Consider the following 22,395-nt stretch of genomic DNA (forward strand, 5'->3'; position numbering starts at 1 on the left):
TATTTTACCGTTTTCACTTTACTGCGGTAATAAAGAACATTCGGGTCAAACTGAAGTAGAAAACGGTGCGTTTTTGTGAAGTTTTACGTATGCACGTTCAAAATGTACTTTACATTTACTAAAATTCTATTTAATTTTATTTTAACGCAAAAATAGAGATTACGTTTTAAATTCTGTAAATAAAAGTAAAGTTACTACAAATCAATTGAGTGAATATTGGAAATGTCCCTCTCAGGCCTACATATATTATAATAGAACAGATTTTCTTCAAGGCGCCCTCGAACATTTTGAAGCATCTGTGGAGTGATCTGGTTACATTCATTAATAATCCGCTGGCGTAAATCGTCCAAAGATGTTGGTTCGATGATACAGATTCTTCTTTTTGAGTGGCTCTATAAAAAGAAACCCAATTGACATCAAGTCTGGAGAATGCACAGGTCATTTCATGTGCTCGATCCCTCCAATCCAGTACCCGGGAAACGTTTGATCTAAATACTGACCAACGGTTAGTGCATAATGCAGCACCGTTTTACTGGAATAATAAATTTCCACGTATTGGCTTTGGTGTATACCATTACATAATTTTCCATGTATTGGTCATCGTTTTACAATTATCTCTATTAATGCCGGATAAACGACATTTTCCAATAACTCAAGATAGATTTCTTCTGTCATGGTACCAAGTAAAAAACGTGAACCTATCAAAACGGTCACCAAATATTCCCGTCCAAACCTTCGATTTTTGCAAATAGTATATATAAACCTCGTGAATAATTGCAGGATTCTCATCAGACCAGTAACGACAGTTGTATCGATTCACAGTACCGTTGAAGAATTCGTGTAAAAAACATACATTAAAGAAGTTTTGAGCACTTTGAGTCCATTTTGACGTGTTTTCACAAAATTGTAAATACCTGTCAAAATCAACCTTATTAAGTTTTTGCACTAAATGTATTTTGTACAGAAGAAATTTGGATTTGTTTTAAATTACTTCAGTGCTCGTATGCCGGATACCAGGTACCACCCCTAACTTTCTTGTACTTAATGTAGGGTCTCGAAAAACATGTCCCAAAATTCATTTACTACCGCGTTTTTAGCCTGACGCTCTTTGTTTCCTACCAATTCAGTTTCTCGAATTTTTTGCACTAACTCCAAAACGTATTTTCACTCCCTTAGCATTTTCATTGTTCCTAAAAGGAAATGAAATTATTTCCACTCTTTCGGCAATTGAATATACCACAATCATTAGATTATTTTTAATTCCATCAAGCATCACCTAAAATGTAAAACACAATAAGATAATATCTTTGTTTTTTCGCCGATATTTTTAACACGAAAACACATTTTCCGATTAACAGTAGATAAATCATTTCAATGTTTTGCTAATACTAAGAAAAATCCTTCTTTGGCATAATAAAAACAAGATAAAGAGAATATTTTACTCTTTACTATTGTATAGTAAAACAAGTAAGATAATTGAACGGAAATTACTGAATTTGCGCATCTTTTGGAAAACAACCATCTTGGTTGCGTTCACAGCAGGGACTTAAAACTCAGGGGGTTATAAAGTACATTAAATTACTTTCAAAATGAGGTGTCACTCGACCCCCTTTTCTATTAAAGATTTTGAAGATGAACACCCTCCCGCTTAAGAAATGGCGGATAGGGGAGTATGAATTACCCTAAAATGTTTCTCTCTCAAAAATAAATTTGACGTGCTCCAGCGTTTTTTCACAAATTCTTTTAGCTGTTCAGGACTGCGCGCATTTCGTTTTAAAACGACCACCCTGTATAAATAGGCCGTAATAGCAATAAGTAGTTTTCTAAATGATGTTTCATATTTCCAGTCACGAGTATCATTTTAATTACAAGGCAAATTCGCTCTCGAACATCTGTGAGGAATTAAAGTGATAATCAGCTTTCCAATCCACTTATGGGCATCTCTTATTCGGTACTACGTTGCCGCCTAGCCAAGAACGTACTAAATTGCGTTTCGGATAGATAAGGAACTCATGTTTAGTAAACATCTCAGCCTTGCCAGATTTAAAATTAAGGTTTGAATGAAGAGCATGAACTAATTTCTCACTATACCTCAACGTCTGTCCCTGCACCCCTGTCTCCTACTATGAAATATGTACAGGGTGTTAAGAAAATAAGTTTCGTAAATTTAACCAATGATTAAGCACACCATATTGAACAAAAAGTTCCGTACAACAGGGGGTCGTAAATTCGACCATTTCCCCAGAAAACAAAAAAAAACATCTTTTGAGAATGGGCAACGTTGCATCATGTTTATTTCATTTTGATATCATCCAAGTAGCTGTATAAACTAGATACGCCTTTTTAGAAGGGTTTTTGGGTCCGATAGCTGTTAACTGTCGATCCATTCCTTTATCGTTTCACCCACAAAGTTAATTTGGGCCACCTTTAAAGGATCTGGTTTTCAAGGTTCAGTGCGGCGTTGCCGCTTAAGTTTACTTTTACCGATTAACTTGCGATATTACTTATAACTTAAGTTTTAAATTGCTTTTAGCAGTGTTATTGAGTAATTTTACTTTTTTTGTTACACGTCAAACCGTCAATATCTATCAAGTACGTTTTGCAATATTTTATTAAAATTTTAAGTTTATCATAGATTTTTGGTTACCAGCTTTCACTTAAAAAAAACTATCAGCTTTTCGACCCCTCTTATAAGGAACTTTTTTGTTCAAAATCAACGTTCTTTGTCACTGATTAAATTTATTAAAATTATTTCCCTAACACCCTGTATAACCAGTTTAGAATAACTTCATTAAATTTTTTTAAACTAAAAGCGCTTTGTGGCGAAGTGACCAGAACCTCAAATCTTTCAGTTATTAACCCCATGACCACATTCTCAAGTTTCGATATAATATTGCCAATGACTGTCTGGTCATCATTGTCTATTGCAGTCACCAAACTCTTGCCAATTAACACTGTCAATCGTGTTCATCAAAATAAGTGGATGAGAACCGGAATTGTTTGTAGGTTGTATGCAATTTGTATCGTTGAACCATTTTTTATTATCCCATCAGTTAGTTACTAGCTGATAGATACCCAGTGTGTTCATGGCCATTTAAGAATTTTCTTTTAGTTTTCATCTGTGCTTTCATTTCATATCTGCTAGTTATTTGCAATAATTCTGATATTTTTCGTTGTGTCAACAAGTTCATGGGCACTTCAAATCAAAACAATATCCTCGGCCCAATTGCAACATGTTTCCCATCTATAGGCTGATGATTAACTCTCGCGGTTTCTTAAAAACTCATTTCTCTAAGCTTTTTTGTTGATATAAGAAATAGAAAAATACATAGTGTGTAAATTTCAACACTTTGGATTGCCTGTAATTCTGAAAATTTAATTTTTTTTAGACCATTCCAAAACCATTTCGGCTCAACGGAAGAGAACTAGTTTAATAGTGGTTGCAAATTGGCATATGAACCCCTAAAGGGGGCAGGTACCCTAACTCCAAAAATTTTAAATTGCAACATCTATCATGCAATACCTTATTTCAAAGGCGTTTGTAAACTGCGCATAAAAATCTAGTTCCAAAGAAAAAATGTCAATTTTTGAGAAGTTACGGTATTTTCAATACAGAAATATATTAAAATAATCACAAAAACTGTTAAAAATGTTTTATCAAATCCAGTTTTCTGTATTTGTCCTCTTATCTTTTATGGTCGAGGAATTTTTAGTACAAGTTTACTTGTTTTTTACTAGTTTGACTGTTGACATCGAGGAATATTGTTCCCAACAACTATTGCATTGAAAAAAATTGTAAAAATGGTATACACAATTGCTGAACGAGTTGAAATAATTCATTATTTTACCAGCGAAAAGCGTTGTACCCATAGAATGTCAGCGATGTTTAAATGCGACTTTTTTTCATAAATTTGAAGCCACTGGATCAATACAAAATATTAAGACAAAGCAGCTCATCTTGCAATTTTGAGTCAAATCACAATATGTCCAACAATGTTGCTTCATAACGTTTCGAAACTAACAGGGATCCCGCACGAATTGGTTCGGAAAGTTTTAAAATCCAACAAATGTTTTCCTTACAAAATGCATATTCTTCAAGAATTAAGTGATAATGATCCCGATGGACAAATTCTGTTTTGTGAAGAAATGATTGAGAAAATTTAGACATTCTAACATCCCAAAAAACATTTATTTAATTTACGAATACACATTTTATATAAACGGACATGTTAATAAACGAAATTGTCTTTATTTGAGATAACAAAAACACTCTTGTTGTACGAACGGATCATTCTTAATATCCTTAAAAAGTTCGTGTTTGAACTGGCATTCTAGAGATCAACTCTGTCGGTCCTTTGTCTGGTAACGAAAAGTTGCCAGGTGAAATGTTTGTCAATTTACTTGAAAATACAAGCGAACCTCAAACTGTTAAAATCTTGGAAAATCAAGTAAAAACCGACAATTCAAAAAAAATCTTTTACACCTTCAAGTGGATGATGTTCCGCCGCATTATACCCTACAAACAAGACACTGGCTAAATCAACATTGTCCAAAAACATGGATTGCTTGCAACGGAGCAATAGAGCGACCACCGCGATCATCGGATTTAACACCTCTCGATTTTTCTATGGGGTCACATCAAATCAATTGTTTAAAAAACTGAGCCAGCCAATTTGCAAGATTTACAGCTTCGAATTACTGAAGTATGTCAATCTATTACCCCCGAAAAATTTAAAAAAAGTGAGAAAAGAAGTTGAGTTCCGCTTATTTTTTGTTTTAGAAAGCAATAAGGAACAGTTTGAACAGTTTTTCTAAATATTTTAATATGATATTTCTGCCTTAAAAGTGCTGAAACTCTTCAAAAATTGATAGTAGTATTTTTTTAACTAATTTTTTATATCTCGTTTACAAAGACCTTTAAAATGGTGTATTGCATGAGAGGTGTTGCAGTTTAAAATTTCTGAACTGGGATAACTACCCCCTTAAAGGTACAGGTAAAAACTTGTAACCACCATTAAACTGATTCCACCTCCATTCTTCCGAAACTGATTATGAATGGTCCGGAAAAAAAAATTTCAGAGTTATAGACAACTCAAAGTTTTCAAATTGACACCCTGTATGTAATAATACGAAAATTGGTAGGCACGCCTTCTACATCTTATTGCGAAGATTTCTTTGCCATGTGAAACGCCTTTTGATAATCAAAGAGTCGCGGATCATAAACTGTTGGACAAAAATATTTTTGATGATTATTTTGACAAACATATTTACAAAATGAAAGAAAATTAAAATAGCAAATTTTGAGAATCCGTTACAACTATATAAACTTTTAATTCAGAGCAATTCTTCTTAAAAATCTAAACTCTTCATTCAAATTTAGAACTTTTTCCTTTTTTATATATTATACTTATTTGTTATCATTTTTCATTTAATTGTAAAATTAACTATTCCTTCCTCATAGGAAATAGTGTGTACTGTCACTATATATACCGTACAATTTCGATTTTGGAAAACATAATAAAAAATTATTGGACAAGCAAAGTGGTTTAATTCTCTTACAAATAACTGGAAAGTGATGACAGATAGAGAAGAATACAACAAACGAAAAAGATCCTTAATCTAACGAGAAATATATATTTTGGAAAGAAACGCTCAATGGCATGTTAGACAAAAGTAGGGGTGGGAGGAAAATTAGCACATCAAACGGGGTATGCCCTAAAAGTTACCTATTTTCAGTTAAAGCGATATCTCTCAGAAACTCCGCGAGCCATAAAGAAAAAATAAAGAAAACTCTGACAATTCTCTGTCGAAAACAAAGCTTTCACTAATCCATATACGAAGTTCGTGCCTTATTTTTGGTAATATTCTTTCTCACCAACGCTCCAGCTGTTAAAATTGTGCAACCCATTTTGAGGATGCCCTGTATACTAAAAAGTTATCATTACATATTTTAATGTTATTTATGTTGTCAGCTATCAGGATATGTACCAGCCCAAAGTCCAAATTCTAGAGTAACTGGCACAATCGTCGACCTTCAATCCCATCCTCCCTATCAACAATCACTGTGAAATGACAGTTTCTGTCATGAAGAAGCTCATCAAGGATAGTCAAAAAACTTTCGTTCCTTCATGAACGTTAAGATGAACTCGACTAATGATGAGATTGAGGTGTTATCAAGCAACGAAAGTTCCTTGATGACACTTTTCATCAAACTCTTCATGTGTTCATCAAGCCCATCAAGTATAATCAAGAAACGATCTTTTTTTTATGGCAAAAACTGTCATCTCTCAGCGATAAAAAAGAGGAATTTTAGAATGTTTCATACCGTTAAAATGTTCACCCTTAATGCTTTTTAGTTCATCGTTTAATTCGTTTTTACTACTCGTTTTTCTGAAATTCTGAAGACGGTGACAGAATTATCATTGAAACGTTAACGAGGGCTCTTCATCTGAGCTCTTGGTGAATGTTATTCTTAGTTAGTTTTAACTGAGAATAGTGTGCAATTTCGCCGCAACAATCATCAGTACTGGTATGTCAAGCGCTAATACCAAAGCCGAAGAAGAAAAGAATGAGTAGCTTAAGCGCTACCAACAAATTTTACAAATTCTGATCACCAGTTTGCATCACTTGAAAATAAACTGCTTCGTCATTTGCACTGGACAACGCCTGGAATTTATTTTCGGACCCGAAGACAATGAAAATATTCAACAAAAAAGACGATGTCAGCTAAATCTGATAGTGGCAAATACACCTTTGAAGGCTACAGACAACGTCACAACCGTCTGTGATAAGACATCATTTTGCTAGTTTAGATGTCAAGGCAATAACACACGCAATGACTACCGGATGGTATTGAAACCTCAAACACGCTGAGGGATTCATATGGTAATCGTCAGGTCGAACAAAGAGGTTTATTGAAAAAGAGGAATATTATACATGTACATAAATAAATAACAATAACATTCTCAATGCATCATAGACGCCGGCTATTGCATCATTTCTCAACATAGAGAGAACACAAAAGGATAATCATTTTTTAAGAATATACTGGGGAATAATTAAAGAGATGTTCTTCACGTAAACATAGACTTTTGAAATTATTAATGTGGTAAATAAACATAGAAAAATGTAATTGTGTAATTGGTATAATGCATGCGAAGCCTGAGTTTATTCTTACACAAAATACTCTCAGATAAGACATGGGTGTCGTAAGGCGATATATATAAAAAGAAAACTTTCAAAATCAACTAATCAGTTCTACATGGGCGGCGATTTTGTGTCAGTGTGATAAGCTGTTATTATTGTATCAGAAGTACTTGAGTACCAAAAGTGAAAATAACTTTCAGGCATCTTTATGCTCCTCTAGAATTTAGTTGCTTCTTTGAAGTGCTTCCGAGGAGTAAGTCATTAAATGATTATCTTTACTTAGGTACACAGTTTACTTCATATTAATCAGCAAGAACTGGTTTAACTAAGAACCGGCATTGATACCCACAAGGCTATGCAAGTATATGGAAAATTGAGTATAAGTGAAGGGATTGAGAAAAATATAAATTATAGTAAAAAAATATAATAATTGTATACTATGATACTACATATGGGAAAATACTGGTATGGTTCTATGCTGGTACCATCTTATATCGGATGTATCTAACGAATAGCGACGTATCCATAGCTTAAGCTTTAAATGATTTACATCAGAGTTTCAACCATCTACACCTTTTACACGGGGCATCTGATCTAGTTGTCACGCTTTCAACATGAAAAAAATTACAAAATCATATCAGAAGATAGAGAATATGAAGACATTAACTAAGTAGGTACACATAACAATTTATACTAGACTTATTTAGATAAATCTTGTTTAAATATTATATTTTCCCAAATAGACAAAAATGGTCTCGATTCGAAATTAAGATCAAAAGGGACATTTTTAAGCTTTCATTGTGCTTTTGATTGGTTGGGGGTATCTCATTCCAAATAAAATTCGAATTAAAACTTCATCTTAAAAACAATTTTTTTAAACATTTTTTTTTGTATCTGTAATAGATCTGCCCTGTAACTATGTTATTATTTCGGTGTTAACGATATATGGTTGTAAATGTTAAAAGTTAATTCCATATGACATTGCCGTAATATAGCTACGTCCGGATACAGGATGTAGCTATCTTATGGACCACTTTTCATAGACTTACGTGAATATTACAGCCATCTACCTCTTACACAATATGTGAAATTTACAGAATCATGGCATAAAGATTGAAAACATAGAAAGGCATTAAGTAAATACACATAATGATTGCACCCACTAGACTTGGTCAGATAAGTCATGTATCAATATTTGGTTTTCCTAAATAGACAAGAATGCCTCTAGTTAATAGGTGGTAAATTAGGGTCAAAAAGACCATTTCATTGTTTTTGTCTTGAATTTCTTTGATCGTAGATATTCTCAACACAATGCGAATTAAAATTGCATTTCAAAAACGTTGAATTCCCAGTACTCCTGTATATTTAATGGCGCTGCCTTGTAACTACATATACATATGTATTCGATGTGCCAGAGAGTAGGTATTTAGTCATATGCGATGTAAAAAACATATACTTACAATCACATCATCTCACTACTTTTTAATATATTATTTCGATTTTAAATAATGTTTTACCTCTCTAGCAAGTGCATCTAAATTTGTCCCATTTTCGCAAGCAATTTTCTTTAATTTATTGCATTAGTGCCAAAACATTTCCTCACTATCGCCATCGTCCTCTGGATTTTATATTAACATGTAATTTGGCATACAAAAGCCACATTAAAAAACTTAAATATTTGGAAATTTTTCTCACTTTATCAATGTTACATGTCCTAATTTCTCTCAAATAATTTATTAATTAGTTAGTTTTTCATCTTCAGTTGTTTTTAACTTATAAAAGCAATTCAAATTGCACGGAAGAAGATGATTACAAAATAAATAATTTTCAAGCGTTATCGAACATGGTTCCTGAGGCAACATTTTGAATTGTCGATAACCCTTTGATACAGTTTATCCACCCGAAAATATCTTCAAAAATAACCAGTCTTATGAAAGATTGTTTTGGACGAGCATGATTTTGCAAATTATCATTCGATTTGGCCATGAATATGCGTTAAACAGCATACAGAGGTAAGAGCTTTTGTTGTGAAACGTTACATTGATATGGAGGCATTGGATTCTTGTTTAACTTTTAATATCTTTAATCAGTTTCATTCTGCTTTGAACTAGTTCTCCGGGATTAATGCCTTTATTTGTTATTATCGATATTTAATACTTTAATATTTTCATCAATATTTAAGTAATTTAGACGCTTTTTTTAAAACCGCTTTAAATCTAAAAATTTCATTTCAAATTTTTTTTTATGAGAATCATTTTACCAAGACAGACCATTTCAAATAATTTCAAGGCATTAAAAATAACATTTTTCTTGTAAGAAAGAGTTTACAAGAGTATTTTGAAATTTTACTTTGTGTAGGTAATGGTGGTACGAAGCTACATACATCTCAACACTTTATGTTGCAATACGTATGATTTTATAATTTATATTCGAATACTCGTACTCTTTTAACACCTCTTTCAAACGTTGAAATAAATTCTTAAAGATCGTATGCGATTGAAGTTTCAGACCGATTTATTTTATTCCGTTTCTTATACAGGGCATTCTAACTATGACTGAACAACTCTTTGATTTGAGTCGCCTTGTAATTATTTTGTAAATGCAAATGACCATTTTGCGCATTGTTACTCGTAGGTCTTAAAAATGTTGTCAAAAAAAGATGATTCGATATCAAACAAAAGCACTACGATGCAATATTTTTACTTTTGTAACAAAATACTCTATACAGGGTGTCTGGAAAGGTCATGTCATAAATTCTAAGAGTTATAAAGAAGCCTAAAATAATACTTGTTCTTTATTTAAAAAAAAATCTTAAAGGCCTTCGTTACCAAGTTATTCTCTTCAAAGTAAGAAGTTAAAAAAATTTTGCGGTAACTTCTAAACAATCATCATAGTGACAATAAAATTGGTCGGTGTAAATAACTCATAGTCGTGCTTATTTTCATATGCATGAGAAGTTAAAATTTCTCGTTTAGACTAATTTATTTTTTTAATGGGTTAACGAAATCAGCTTTCTTTCATAGCTCAATTCTTTCGTAATTTTCCTACAAAAAAGCTATATCTTGCTTTAATCGATATATTATACCGTTCTCGAGAAAATTACATTTTTTTTTAACTTGTACCATACATGCCAACATTTTAAAATCAAATAAAATAGCAGTTAAAATTATTATAAAAACTATTAATTACAAAAAATGGTATGCGTTACAGGTAAAGTTATCAAAAATGTTTACATTAACATTCAATATCATCAATATGAGTTAGTTTAATTATATCTTGAAGTTTAGTAACGAGAAATATGTAGATATGCATCTGATATTCTGACTTGCAGACGGTAATGCTGTTGAAACTATTATGTTGCAGTAAAAGATGCTTATATTAAACATTCTTGATCACTTTAGTTGTAATATATACCATCTCTTTTATAATAAACTGCTATTTTCTTTAATTTAAAAGTGTTGGCACGTATGGCACATGTTGATAATAAAATGCGATTTTCTTAAAACCGATACAAGATAATGATTAAAGCAACGTATATCTTTTTTGGTGGAAAATTAAAAAAGAATCAAACTACGAAAAAAAGTACTGATCTCGTTAACTCGTTAATGAAATCGGTCTCTTTGATGACCGACTAAGTTTAAATGGGAAATTTTTACTTGCCCTGTATAAAGGAGATATGCGAAACATGTATCTGTTTTTATATAAAAATAAGCCCTAGTATGAATTATTGAAACCGCCCAACTTCCAATGTTACCATGATAATTATTTGAATGTAACAACATAAAAACTTCTTTTAACTTCTAACTTTTGAGCGCATAACTTTATAACGAAGGCCGTTAGAATTTTTATTATAAGAAGTACTAGCATTATATTACCCTTCTTTCTAACCTTTAGAATTTATGTCATGACCTTTCCGGACGCCCTGTATATTTTTATTTTATTAGATGCTCTAACTATTTCCGATTTCAAAAATATAAGATATGGACTGTAGAAGTGCGTCCCATTTAAAATAAGACAGTTAAGGGAGCTACTTTTTTTTGCACATTCTGTGCTCGCGAACGTCTTACCCTTTTGTGGCTCTAAGGAAACGTTGCTTTTCTATTCAGACAAGATTTTTTTTAGAAAAATTTGTATTCCCATATAAAACACTAGTGGTATTATAAATGACAATTTGATTTGATAAGCCGGGGTTAATTTGATCTTATGAAAATTTAAGACTCAAATTTCTGGCTTTCCAGTGTAATACGTTTTACCGCTTTAAAGTCAACGCTATAGCGAATCGCAACTGCTGCAATAAAACTCTGTAGCGCTGCTGTTCAGGGAACCCTGATTCAGCTCGATAAATCGGAACCTCAACTTTAGTTATATGTTTTATCTTTAAACATTATTTAATTGTAAATCGAGCTTTCTTTCCACTTATGATTTGGGATCAAAACGCGACGTTATCATTTAAAAATCACGTGATTCGTAACTCCGCACATGTTTTGTACGAAATCATACGTTGAAAAATTGACGCTTGTTATTGAGAGTATTTACTAGGCACCGTCCAGTTTGTGTTCGCCATCTAATCAAGAATTGTGTTTTATTTTTTTACTTAAAACGCATTATGTGAGAAAAGAAACAAAAGAAGTTTTTCTCTTTATTTGATCACCCATTATTAATGATTAATCTAAAGATTAATTTTAATCATATTTTCTAAGCTGTCTCATCGTAGAAAACAAAAAAACACTGTAACTAAAACATAAAAATCCAAGATAAGAAAAAACTATATAAATTGATGATGGTTGTCACAAATCGAAACGCCGGCTTCCAAATATGGCATCACCACGTTGTAGAAGGCGAAAGGTTACAATAATGAAGTGTCAATCATTTTGAATTACCATATCAAAAAAACCTGAGGGAAAAATAGAACGTTTTTCCAAGATTTGAATTTTTTGTCTATACCTCCGAAAGTTACCAAAGTTCTTCATGTTTTGAAATTGTTTTTCTTCTGAAATTTTGAGCTTTGCCCCAATTTAACCAACCTTCTAGCGTTTATGGTTACAAAGATCCCCACGGTTGAGCTCCCAAAACGGACACACTGAATTTGTACAATGAAAACCAAGTACATTCGATTTCAATTATTAAAAGATACCCTTATATTAATCATTTTCGTCACCTAAATTCCATTCTTGCCAACAAAACAATTTAAATATTATAAAAAAATGATTTCTGAAGCATAAAGAAACAGAGTATACCCATAATCAAACAAGATAAAAATTTCTTTAACGTGTAATTAGTTTCACCCGTCCTCTAGGCCTTATCATTTACGACATGACTTTCGAGGATACCTTGATACAAAGTAATATTTTAGGTCACCGACAAAGTAAAGCAGATGAAAGGTAACATCATTTTAAGAAAAAAACTTCATATCGACTTATGTCCGATTTTTATTATTTAAGGATTTAGAGAACTTTAAAGCTTGCTGCATATTACGTATTTATTACTAAAAATTAGACAAATGAAACAGTTAAAAATAAAAATATCATAGTCATTGCTCAGAGTATCCTCTTCCTACAAGAGTAGATACTTCGCAACGATGAAATAATGACTGTTTTACCTGAATCAACGTATCTAGACAGTTTCTGATATCGGCAGCCGCCATCTGTATTTAATGTAACGGCTGCTTTTTTGCGTCAATTCTCTCTGGGCACACAATAGTTTTATGTGACCCCATGAATGGTAATCCATAGGATTTAAGACGAGATACAGCGGTGGTCATGAAACTGGACCGGCATTATCAATCCAATAATTTCCAAAATGTTCATTTAACCACCTGACAACCATCGCTTTACGATGAGGTGGTGCATCACCATGCGGGTACCAAATATTTTGAATTGCATTAAGTGGCATATCCTCATGAAGTAAATCAAAAAGTGTATTATCAACAGAGTTGTGTAGGAGACTGCATGTGAGCGTTCATTAATTACATGCAACTTTAGTAAAAAAAAAACTTTAAAATTCTCTAAATCCTTAAATAATTGAAATTCGACATACGTCTATGTGATTTTTTTTCTTAAAATGGCCTTACCTTTCATCTGCCTCACTTTGTCGGTGAGCTAAAAAAATCACCTTGTATATACATGCATACATGGTACATAGCGTTCTCTTAACATGTTCATCCAATCACAGGAACAGACTTATTCCTAATAAATAAATAATTATTAATAAATTGGTTAACAAAGTCGTCTTTATTTCAGATTTCCCATAACTATTTGGGATAAACATTTGAGAAACAATCGAGAATTGACCACGCGAGACGACCATTTTCTTATTGGCACTATTGGCAGTGACGCACCACAAATACGGTACCGGCGCTATACACCGCGACGTCACGTGACACAGCAGAAATATAAAAGCACATTACACGATCGCCTCGTTCTCTTTTCCCATAACCAATTCGTGTCGGTGTGGAGAGTTGTCACAGTTTCAAGTCAAAAAGCGCGTGTTTAGAGAAGTGATTTCTTGCTGAATATTAGCCGGAAAACCTTACATAGCACAAATCATCATGCCAGACACCACTACTAATGGATACACAAATGGAAACGGACACATGCCATACGACATGGAGGACGGGTCAAATTTTCTGTTTACCTCCGAATCTGTGGGAGAGGGCCATCCAGGTAGGTGTCCACATGTTCTCGGCTTTATTTTTGTTTTGATTCAGGTCTATACGTAAATTCACGTTTATTGTCGTACTTTCTATATTTAATTTAAAGGACTTCAATTATAGTTTGTAAAGTTGAAAAAAAAAGATCTAATAACATTAACCAGAATTCTACTGTGCTGGTTAGAATATAAAATGCACATGCTTTGAAGGTCTTATTGGCCCAAAACTGAAATTCCTGGTATATTGCGTAAAAATTGATGTAATTACTGCATGTGTGTTTGAAGGTTAGAAGTACCCATACTATAAATTTAAATTTAACTGCAGTGGTAGCGTTTCTGAAAATAGACTTTTCTCTAATAATGTCTTAATTTTAGATAAAATGTGTGACCAGATAAGCGATGCTGTACTGGATGCTCATTTGGAACAAGACCCCAATGCTAAAGTTGCTTGTGGTAAGTACCTATCTTGTGACGCAATCGTTTGCTATTCTCAGTCAGAAAAATCACTAGCAGCTGACATTCAGAAAATTTTGTGAACTACTTGAGTGACATTTAAGTGCATTGTTGAGTTCAAGAAAGAAAAATTGGCCGAAAACTGAAATCTATGTCAAATTTGAAATTGGTGAACTGTTTTAAAAGTCAAAGTCACTGTTTTGACACATCAATTAACATGAAACTCTATTTATGAGTCCTCGTGGTGGCACAAATTAGAAAAACCTTAGGCATTGTGATTTTCTGTATGTTTTGAACTTATAAGAATATGTTTCAATAAATACTGTTATAGTATAAAAAAAGCGAAACTGTAGTTTCTAGAAAACATAAATTATGTCCCAATTTTTTTAATTTGGGACACCCTATAAATTTTTGTTAAATAAAACAATAATATTAAATAATTTAAGGGAGTTTAGATGACTTTGTGCTTTTAAAAATAAAAATAAATATGTAGATATAAAGTTTGTTAAGGTAAACAAAAGTTTCTAAAGCATAATGAGTTAGTTTAATGTATAGAAATACTGGGAAGAAAAAAGGGATTTTCAACATTAATTTTACTTACTTCAAAATGGGTAAAAAATAATTTCAGAAAAATTTGATTAATTTTTGTAGTAGGGATACCTTTTTAACATATCTTCTGGACATGTGTGAAAAAAATATTGATAGAGTCATACTATTTTGGAAAAACTTTGTTGGAATTTTTCCAAAAACTGTACAAACATATGATTCAATAATATACATGGCTCAGCCCACAACCTTACCCTTCTTGAATAGCATAAACATCAAATAATGGTAGACTGTTAATAGAAAAATGGTAAAACTATAGGAAAGCACAATTTTCATTTACAGTATTTCCTAACTTATTTACTTTTTTACAAGCTTTCATATCACACTTCTAAAATGAAATGTCTAGTTAAGACTGGCATGGTATACAGGATGTTTAATAATATAAAAAGATAAAGGCTTTTGGTGATGTTTTAATTTCTTGACCTTGTATATAGTGTAACAGGCACATACAAAATTGTTACAGTGTGTCTACTGCTTTGTTCACAAATAATTGTGGAGATACATTAGAACTTAGCTATAAGAAACCTTCAGGGGATTTTGCTGACTTGAGGGACTGTGGTTCATTATAGGCGACCAAGGAAAAAAGCTTATTGATACAAAATTTTTGTTGTAACCAAATGGCAAATTATACAATTTTTCGATGTAGTAAATAGGTATATATTAAATGAGAAAAAAAAACAAAAATCTTAAATAAATTCGAAGTTTAAATAGAACAGAAGTGCATAATTTGACTCTGCATCTTGCGGTTATTAATATCTCTTCAGTTATTTTGTTTTGCAAATGATTTGTCGCGTGTAAAAAGTTTTCATTTCTAAACATTTTCTGGTTAAGTTATCTGTACATAATATACTACGATCTTTATAGCCGAAAGGCTTCTTGAGATGTGGGGATTAAAATTTCATCGTTACTGTCGACTTCCTTCCCATCACTTGAAACGTTTTCATATTGATCATTGCCAGTTATTTAAACAATGTCAATATCATTAAGAAATTCAGCAACTTCCATATGTTCATCATGTCATATCTATTTAAGATAATTTCCTTAGTTAGAAATGTACTGCTTTTTTGGCCCATTCGCTAAAATTTTCCAGTAGCATCTCCCGACGGTTTGTGATAACCAAGCTCAAAATTCCAAAAAATAAGAAATATGGTATGTTATAACTAAATATTCTTAATACTCACATTTGTTATAACAAAATAAAAATACATTAGCTTTGTAGGAACTTGGAGAGGACTTTGTTGTTCATTCATTAAACCGAGTGTTCGTTACAACCCAGTTTTACTAGGTTTAAATTTAGATTAAGTATTATACTTAATAGTTTTCATTATTTTTCAAGAAATTTGCTGTGAGATATACATATATTATTTAGAACCAATAAAATAACCAAAAGATAATACGGAGAAGACCTAACTATGATAATCACTTTACTTTAGTTATTTTGTTAGTATAATTAGTAGGAAATCAGAATTCTAATCGCTATCTGTTCGATATACGAATTTTATACGTAAACTGTTACAAATTAACACATTTTTAATAACCTTTACATTCTTAGAATATAGTTTTTCTTTAATTTCCAGAAACTGTAACCAAAACCGGAATGATTTTGCTTTGCGGCGAAATCACATCAAAAGCGAACATCGATTACCAAAAAGTCGTTAGAGAAACCGTAAAACATATTGGCTACGACGATTCATCAAAAGGTAAACAATTTTCCTTATGAATAAACAATACTGATATATCTTTTTCATCTTGATTATTGCGGACGATTTTTCATTGTACTTATAACGTTTTAAAGACATCCATCATCTGATCTATACACGAACATATTTTATTCAAAATTAACTTGGAAATTTGCATTCGCCCTGGAACAGGGTTGGATTTTCGCACACTGAATCTCCTAGTAGCGCTAGAGGAACAATCGCCGAATATAGCTGAAGGGGTACACAGAGACAGACAAGAAGTAGAACTTGGTGCAGGGGATCAGGTAGAGATAAAGGCATTGGAATTAAGGATCTAGAAATGTCCAATATGATAATAAATCATAGAATTGCCATCAATGACCTAATTTGAATAGAGTATACATAGTCTTCGTACAATTTTTCAAATGAGTTCCAAAAACCCAGTTTTTTATTATTTGCAAGGCAAGTTATGAAAAGTTTACAATTTATTATATATCTTCTTGACATATTTAAAAGAAGCACGAATGGGAAAAAACAAAAGTTCTATGTCCTACTGCTCTGCAAATAAAAAGTACGTCTGATACATCAAATTGATATCTCTTCTTGAATAACAGTGGGAAAATGCTCTATCCATTTCAGAATATTGATTGCAAAATTCATAAAATCTTCTAATTTTGTCCGCGTTATTATTACATGGTATTTCTAGATCGTACGGTGGTATATGAAACTAAAGAATATGGGGAGATTTTTACTGGTTAACCTACTGTTGCTTGTGTTTGCCGTGAACTTGAACTTACCTTCAAGAAATCCCTTGCTTGTACCAACTGTTTGTTCACTTTCAAACTTTGTCCATGCATCAACTGATAAAAGCTGGAACAAGTTAGGTTAATTAACATAAAAACAAAGAGTGACTTGGCTTATTCGGTGCTTCTGCGTTAAAACTTTCTAAACATCTGAGGTTTCATCAAGAATCAGGGCATGACATTCAGGGTAACAATTCATTTCTAAATAAAAGAATCAATTAAAATGAAAAATCATCCATCGGACCGTCACTGTTTTGTCGGAAAAATCGTGGGTTCATTCTGTCATTCTACCTATCTACCGTAGGGTTCGATTACAAGACATGCAGTGTGATGTTGGCACTAGATGCGCAATCTCCTAATATTGCCGCAGGGGTACATGAACACCGAAATGAAGAAGAAATTGGGGCTGGCGATCAGGTCAGAATCCGGTTAAATGACCAAAGGGGGGCAAAAATCCTTGGAGATTTCATTGAATTCAGTTGTTCAGAATATTGGGCGGTATAGTTTTGGTACTGAGTGAGTGAAATCTTAAAGGAATTGGTAGTATTTGTATCCATGAGAGATATTATATATTTGTTACACCACTGACCCCTCAAGAGGGAGACGACCCTAAACATAAAAGCATGGCTAACCTCCTATTCAATAACCCTTACATTTTGAATGCATTTATATGTTTGCTTTTAGTTTTTAAATTGGGTTAGGAATGTAACTCTGGTCATTAGAAAAATATCTAGACTATTTTGGTTGAAATTTGGGCCGTTTAGAAGGCAGATCTTTGCTAAAGTCTAATTGGTTTTTTTTGTAACGTGCGCAAAAGCGAATTGAATAATCCGGACAAGGTATATATAGCTCTAGCCACTTATGCCAGGCAATACAAAAATCGATGCACGTTATTATTTTACTGCGACGTCGATGGCAAGCCATGTTGCCACCTTAAGCAGATATGTTAATTTTCAAAGATAAATGCAATGAATAAATGAATACATACTTTTTCTATCAAACATGGTTAACAAGAATAGTTAGAGCCAAATCGTTTTCGGCATTAACTTTTAACATAATTGTTTGGAACTTTTCTCATTTCATAACTCTTAACGTTTCCAAAATCCCAATAATACATGTAAGGCAAATCTTCAACACGCAGTGTAATGAATAAAAATTATGTATCCCATATAAAACTTGTATTATCAAAAGTACTAAAAATTTGCAACAGTATTGGGGCTAGCGGATTGAAAAGTATAAATTTAGTATTTTTTTGGTCTGGTAGTACCCAATATTAATCATTTTTGTACTTTTTATTGATTGAAAAGTTATACAAGATAAGTATGTAATTTATCTCGTGTCCGAAAAAGTGGTGACGAAATTTAACATATAAATTTGACAACTTTCTGTATGTGAAATGCGGTAAATATGGCGTTATTCTTTGAATATGTAATTTTTTATCTGAAATTTCTATCAGAAACAGTCCAGTTTTTCTTCTGGGTGGCCAGCATTCAACATGTGTTAATAAGTTGTTGACCTATACAGGGCCTTATGTTTGGATATGCCACAGATGAAACTGAAGAATGCATGCCGTTGACAGTGGTCTTTGCTCATAAGCTAAATGAAAAAATTGCAGACTTAAGACGATCCGGAGAATTTTGGTGGGCCAGACCCGATTCCAAAACACAAGTAAGTGATCAGCAAGGGAATCAATAAATTTTGAATAACTCATTTTTATTACAAGAAAAATATTGCGACGTTACCTCGTCATGTAATAATAAACACCCTATATACACTTATTTCAGGTCTCCTAAATTAATATTGAAAATATTAATAATTATACGTATTTATTTGTTGACTTATCTGTCATATAAAATCAAGACAAATATTCCCATAGGTCACAGCAGAATATACATTCGATCATGGAGCTTGCATACCACAAAGAGTACACACTATCGTGGTGTCCCTGCAGCATAGCGAGAAAATCAGCCTAGAGGAATTACGGGATGAAATCAAAGATAAAGTGATAAAAGAAGTAATTCCCGCCAAATACATCGATGCAAACACCGTAGTTCACATTAATCCATGTGGATTGTTCATTATTGGTGGACCACAGGTTGGTACAATTATTTTAAAACTTGCGTGTGTATTTAAGTATTACAACGCAGTAAGGAATTCATTAAATATATTTTTTTAATAGTATAAGCAGAGCATCAAATGCTATCAGCACAGATAAAAAGCTGCGTGTTTTATTCAGTATTATTTAGCAAACGTTTGTATACTAATTGAAAGCGTGAGGATCGATGATTATCGATCGTTATTAACAAGGCAATTCTGCAATATGCGACTGGTTTTCCAATTGTTTTTTTTTTACAGAGTGACGCCGGTTTAACAGGCAGGAAGATCATCGTCGACACGTATGGTGGTTGGGGTGCACATGGTGGCGGAGCCTTTTCGGGCAAAGATTTCACTAAAGTAGACAGGTTGGTTCCGATATACATTTAATACTGATAGCAAGTCAAAAATACCGACAGGCATAGAACTTAATTAAGAGTGTCACGTTAACGTTGATCAAAATTTACTATACTGAAATGATTTTTATTCTCTTCTCCAGTCCCCATTTAAGACGATATTAAAAATTAAATGAATAGTTCAGATTTACAATTTCTTTTAAAAAAATTAGGATCAAAAACATTTTTGAAGGTGTTCGTTCACTACACCCCTTCATTTTTCCCTAAATCGTTAGAACTTCGTCCACGTTAAATCTAATACGTATTTAATTAATTGTTGCCGTTAATAATGTTAACATGCCAGACATCTTTCTGTTGAACACAGTTGTAAGGATGAACAATTAAAACAGCCAATAGACAGGGTGTCCTGGAAAGGGAGGAGTCTACCCAAATAACACACATAGGTCCAATAAGATATAATTCTTATTTTAATCAATTGTGATACAAGGAAGTAACATTTTTTTTGTTTAAAATTTCCCGTATGAAACATTCTGACAAATCTGTCAGTGTATTAGTAATAGCTCACTACGATATATGTTTTTAGTATTTGGATGAGTTTCGGCTGAATTTAAGGTAAAATGGGATTCTGTGTGAATAAGCTTAAATGACTGAACTTGACTTTTGTCAAAACTTTCTCTGTATCTTAGATCTGCAGCATATGCAGCTCGATGGGTGGCCAAATCCTTGGTAAAAGCCAGCGTATGCCGTCGCTGCCTCGTCCAAGTCTCCTATGCCATTGGGTTGGCTGAACCACTTTCCATTTCAGTATTTGACTACGGCACCTCTAAACTCAAACAGAAAGAACTGCTTGACATTGTACATAGCAACTTCGATTTGAGGCCCGGAAAAATTGTCAAGTAAGAATATTCTTGTTGAGTATGTTGGGGAAATAGTAAAAATCAAGAAAACCGTCAGTGCTATTAAATGTTAATCTCTTGCCGTATTTCCATCTTATTTCCCCAATATTTACTTTAATAACAATTTATATAATTGTTATTAAAGTAAGTATTAAGATGTTTCTACTTTTTCGGCCGCTTGTATATATTGTTTATATTTTTCAGGGAGTTGAATTTGCGCCAACCCATTTACCAGAAAACCAGTACCTACGGTCACTTCGGTCGCAATGGTTTTTCTTGGGAACAACCGAAATCCCTTAAGCTCGGCAAGTATTCAGGGATGATTTGATCACTCCATGAGTAATATTTGTTAGATCCAATGGGTAAAACCAGTTTTTTTAAGGTATACCTTTTTTTGTATGTGTATCTATACATTTCTTAGTTATAGTATTGTATTTATACACATACAACATATATAGGTTAAGATTTTATGGGCCTGTCATTGAACCTGTGATAGCCCCAGATAGAATACAATACGCGTTAAGTATTTCCTAATTATATAAAACTTCCAGTGGAAACTCGATTTTTTTACAGCTGAACCACAGCTATGTCGGTGGGAATTTTTGATATCTGAACTGTGATTTCTTTCGTAAAGCTATTAATATACACACTAACATACACACAAGGCTTCTAGTCATGTTTTTGCCCTCATGCAAGATAACCCGATTATCTGGTAACCTTGTGATCTAGTACACACATTTGACTGATTACGCCGTATCCAAAGGTCAAATTTTAGTATCAATTTCTAAAATAAATTTCTAAAAGCCCCTCCGTTTACATAGTTGTAATCCGCCGATCCAATACCGTTTTTATTTAGGTAGTTTCACATAAGTGGTTTTTCCCCTCGGTGTGGTTTTTATTGTAGATTTTAAAAAACGGGTTGGTGAATCGGTACGATTATGTTGTGCTGATGACCAAAAACGGGAAAAGAGCGTGTCGTTTGCACACCGGGTCTAGCTGGAAAAGGGCGAGTTTTCTCTGTCGAAATTTATTTTTTAGCCTATTTTCTGACATTGATTTTCCTTAGATAGGACGCAAATAATGTTAATTAATCAGCCAAAAGTCACGATCCGTGTAGTTCTATCAGTAAGAATAATTTATTGACACATTACTAGTTAGGTGGCATTTAGCAAAACTGCCAGTTGATTGATAAGACAGATGATCTCCAAAACGGAAGTGTTTCGATACTACTTGTATAATATCCAATCACTTCTGTCTCGGGAACCGGTTTTGTCGGCGCTTTCCAAGTACAATTTTTTACATTGTTCTGATTTTAAATCGATGTGTTATATTTGCATCAAACGTTAAATTGAAAGTGTGTATGTAGTTGGATTTTTATTTAATTGTATGTTGAACCCTAATTAAAAATAGCAAATATTTGTATTAACAACGTGTAACTCTCTTTTGGACAAGAAATAAAAATAGCCATAAAACTCTTTGTTTTATTTAGCCTTCAATAACTTGGATAAGACACTATAATCGTGTGTTGTAAATTGCGGATCTATTCTCTTTTTCCATTTTTTTTTAAATTTAAAAGTTAGGAAGAGAATAAATAAACGCTTTCATTTAGCCATAACCCTTCGATGAAGGGGTTTGTTGATGGGCGATCAATTCGAATGCTATTGCAGAGATTACTTTACACACACATATTCACCTTTGGAACACAAATTTCACT

The 22,395-nt window shown here is 32.8% G+C and overlaps 1 protein-coding gene across 2 annotated transcripts; it reads left to right on the plus strand.

The window, feature by feature from the left end:
• Positions 1 to 7,279: 7,279 nt before the first annotated feature.
• Sam-S (S-adenosylmethionine Synthetase) lies at positions 7,280 to 22,153 on the plus strand. Of its 2 annotated transcripts, XM_066297146.1 has the most exons (10): positions 7,280 to 7,399; positions 13,386 to 13,808; positions 14,170 to 14,247; positions 16,431 to 16,553; positions 17,640 to 17,752; positions 18,860 to 19,003; positions 19,212 to 19,430; positions 19,691 to 19,797; positions 20,472 to 20,681; positions 20,886 to 22,153. In XM_066297146.1, the coding sequence occupies exons 2-10, from the start codon at positions 13,694 to 13,696 to the stop codon at positions 21,007 to 21,009; spliced, it is 1,233 nt and encodes a 410-aa protein (XP_066153243.1). In that variant the 5' UTR covers positions 7,280 to 7,399; positions 13,386 to 13,693; the 3' UTR covers positions 21,010 to 22,153. The 2 variants fall into 2 exon arrangements, with proteins under 2 accessions (XP_066153243.1, XP_066153244.1); XM_066297147.1 differs by lacking the exons at positions 7,280 to 7,399; positions 17,640 to 17,752 and adding an exon at positions 16,725 to 16,837 and having other exon boundaries at positions 13,399 to 13,808.
• Positions 22,154 to 22,395: the final 242 nt, after the last annotated feature.

Source organism: Euwallacea fornicatus, chromosome 27 (genome assembly GCF_040115645.1).
Source record: "Euwallacea fornicatus isolate EFF26 chromosome 27, ASM4011564v1, whole genome shotgun sequence".
In the NCBI taxonomy this organism is placed as follows: Eukaryota; Metazoa; Arthropoda; class Insecta; order Coleoptera; family Curculionidae; genus Euwallacea; species Euwallacea fornicatus.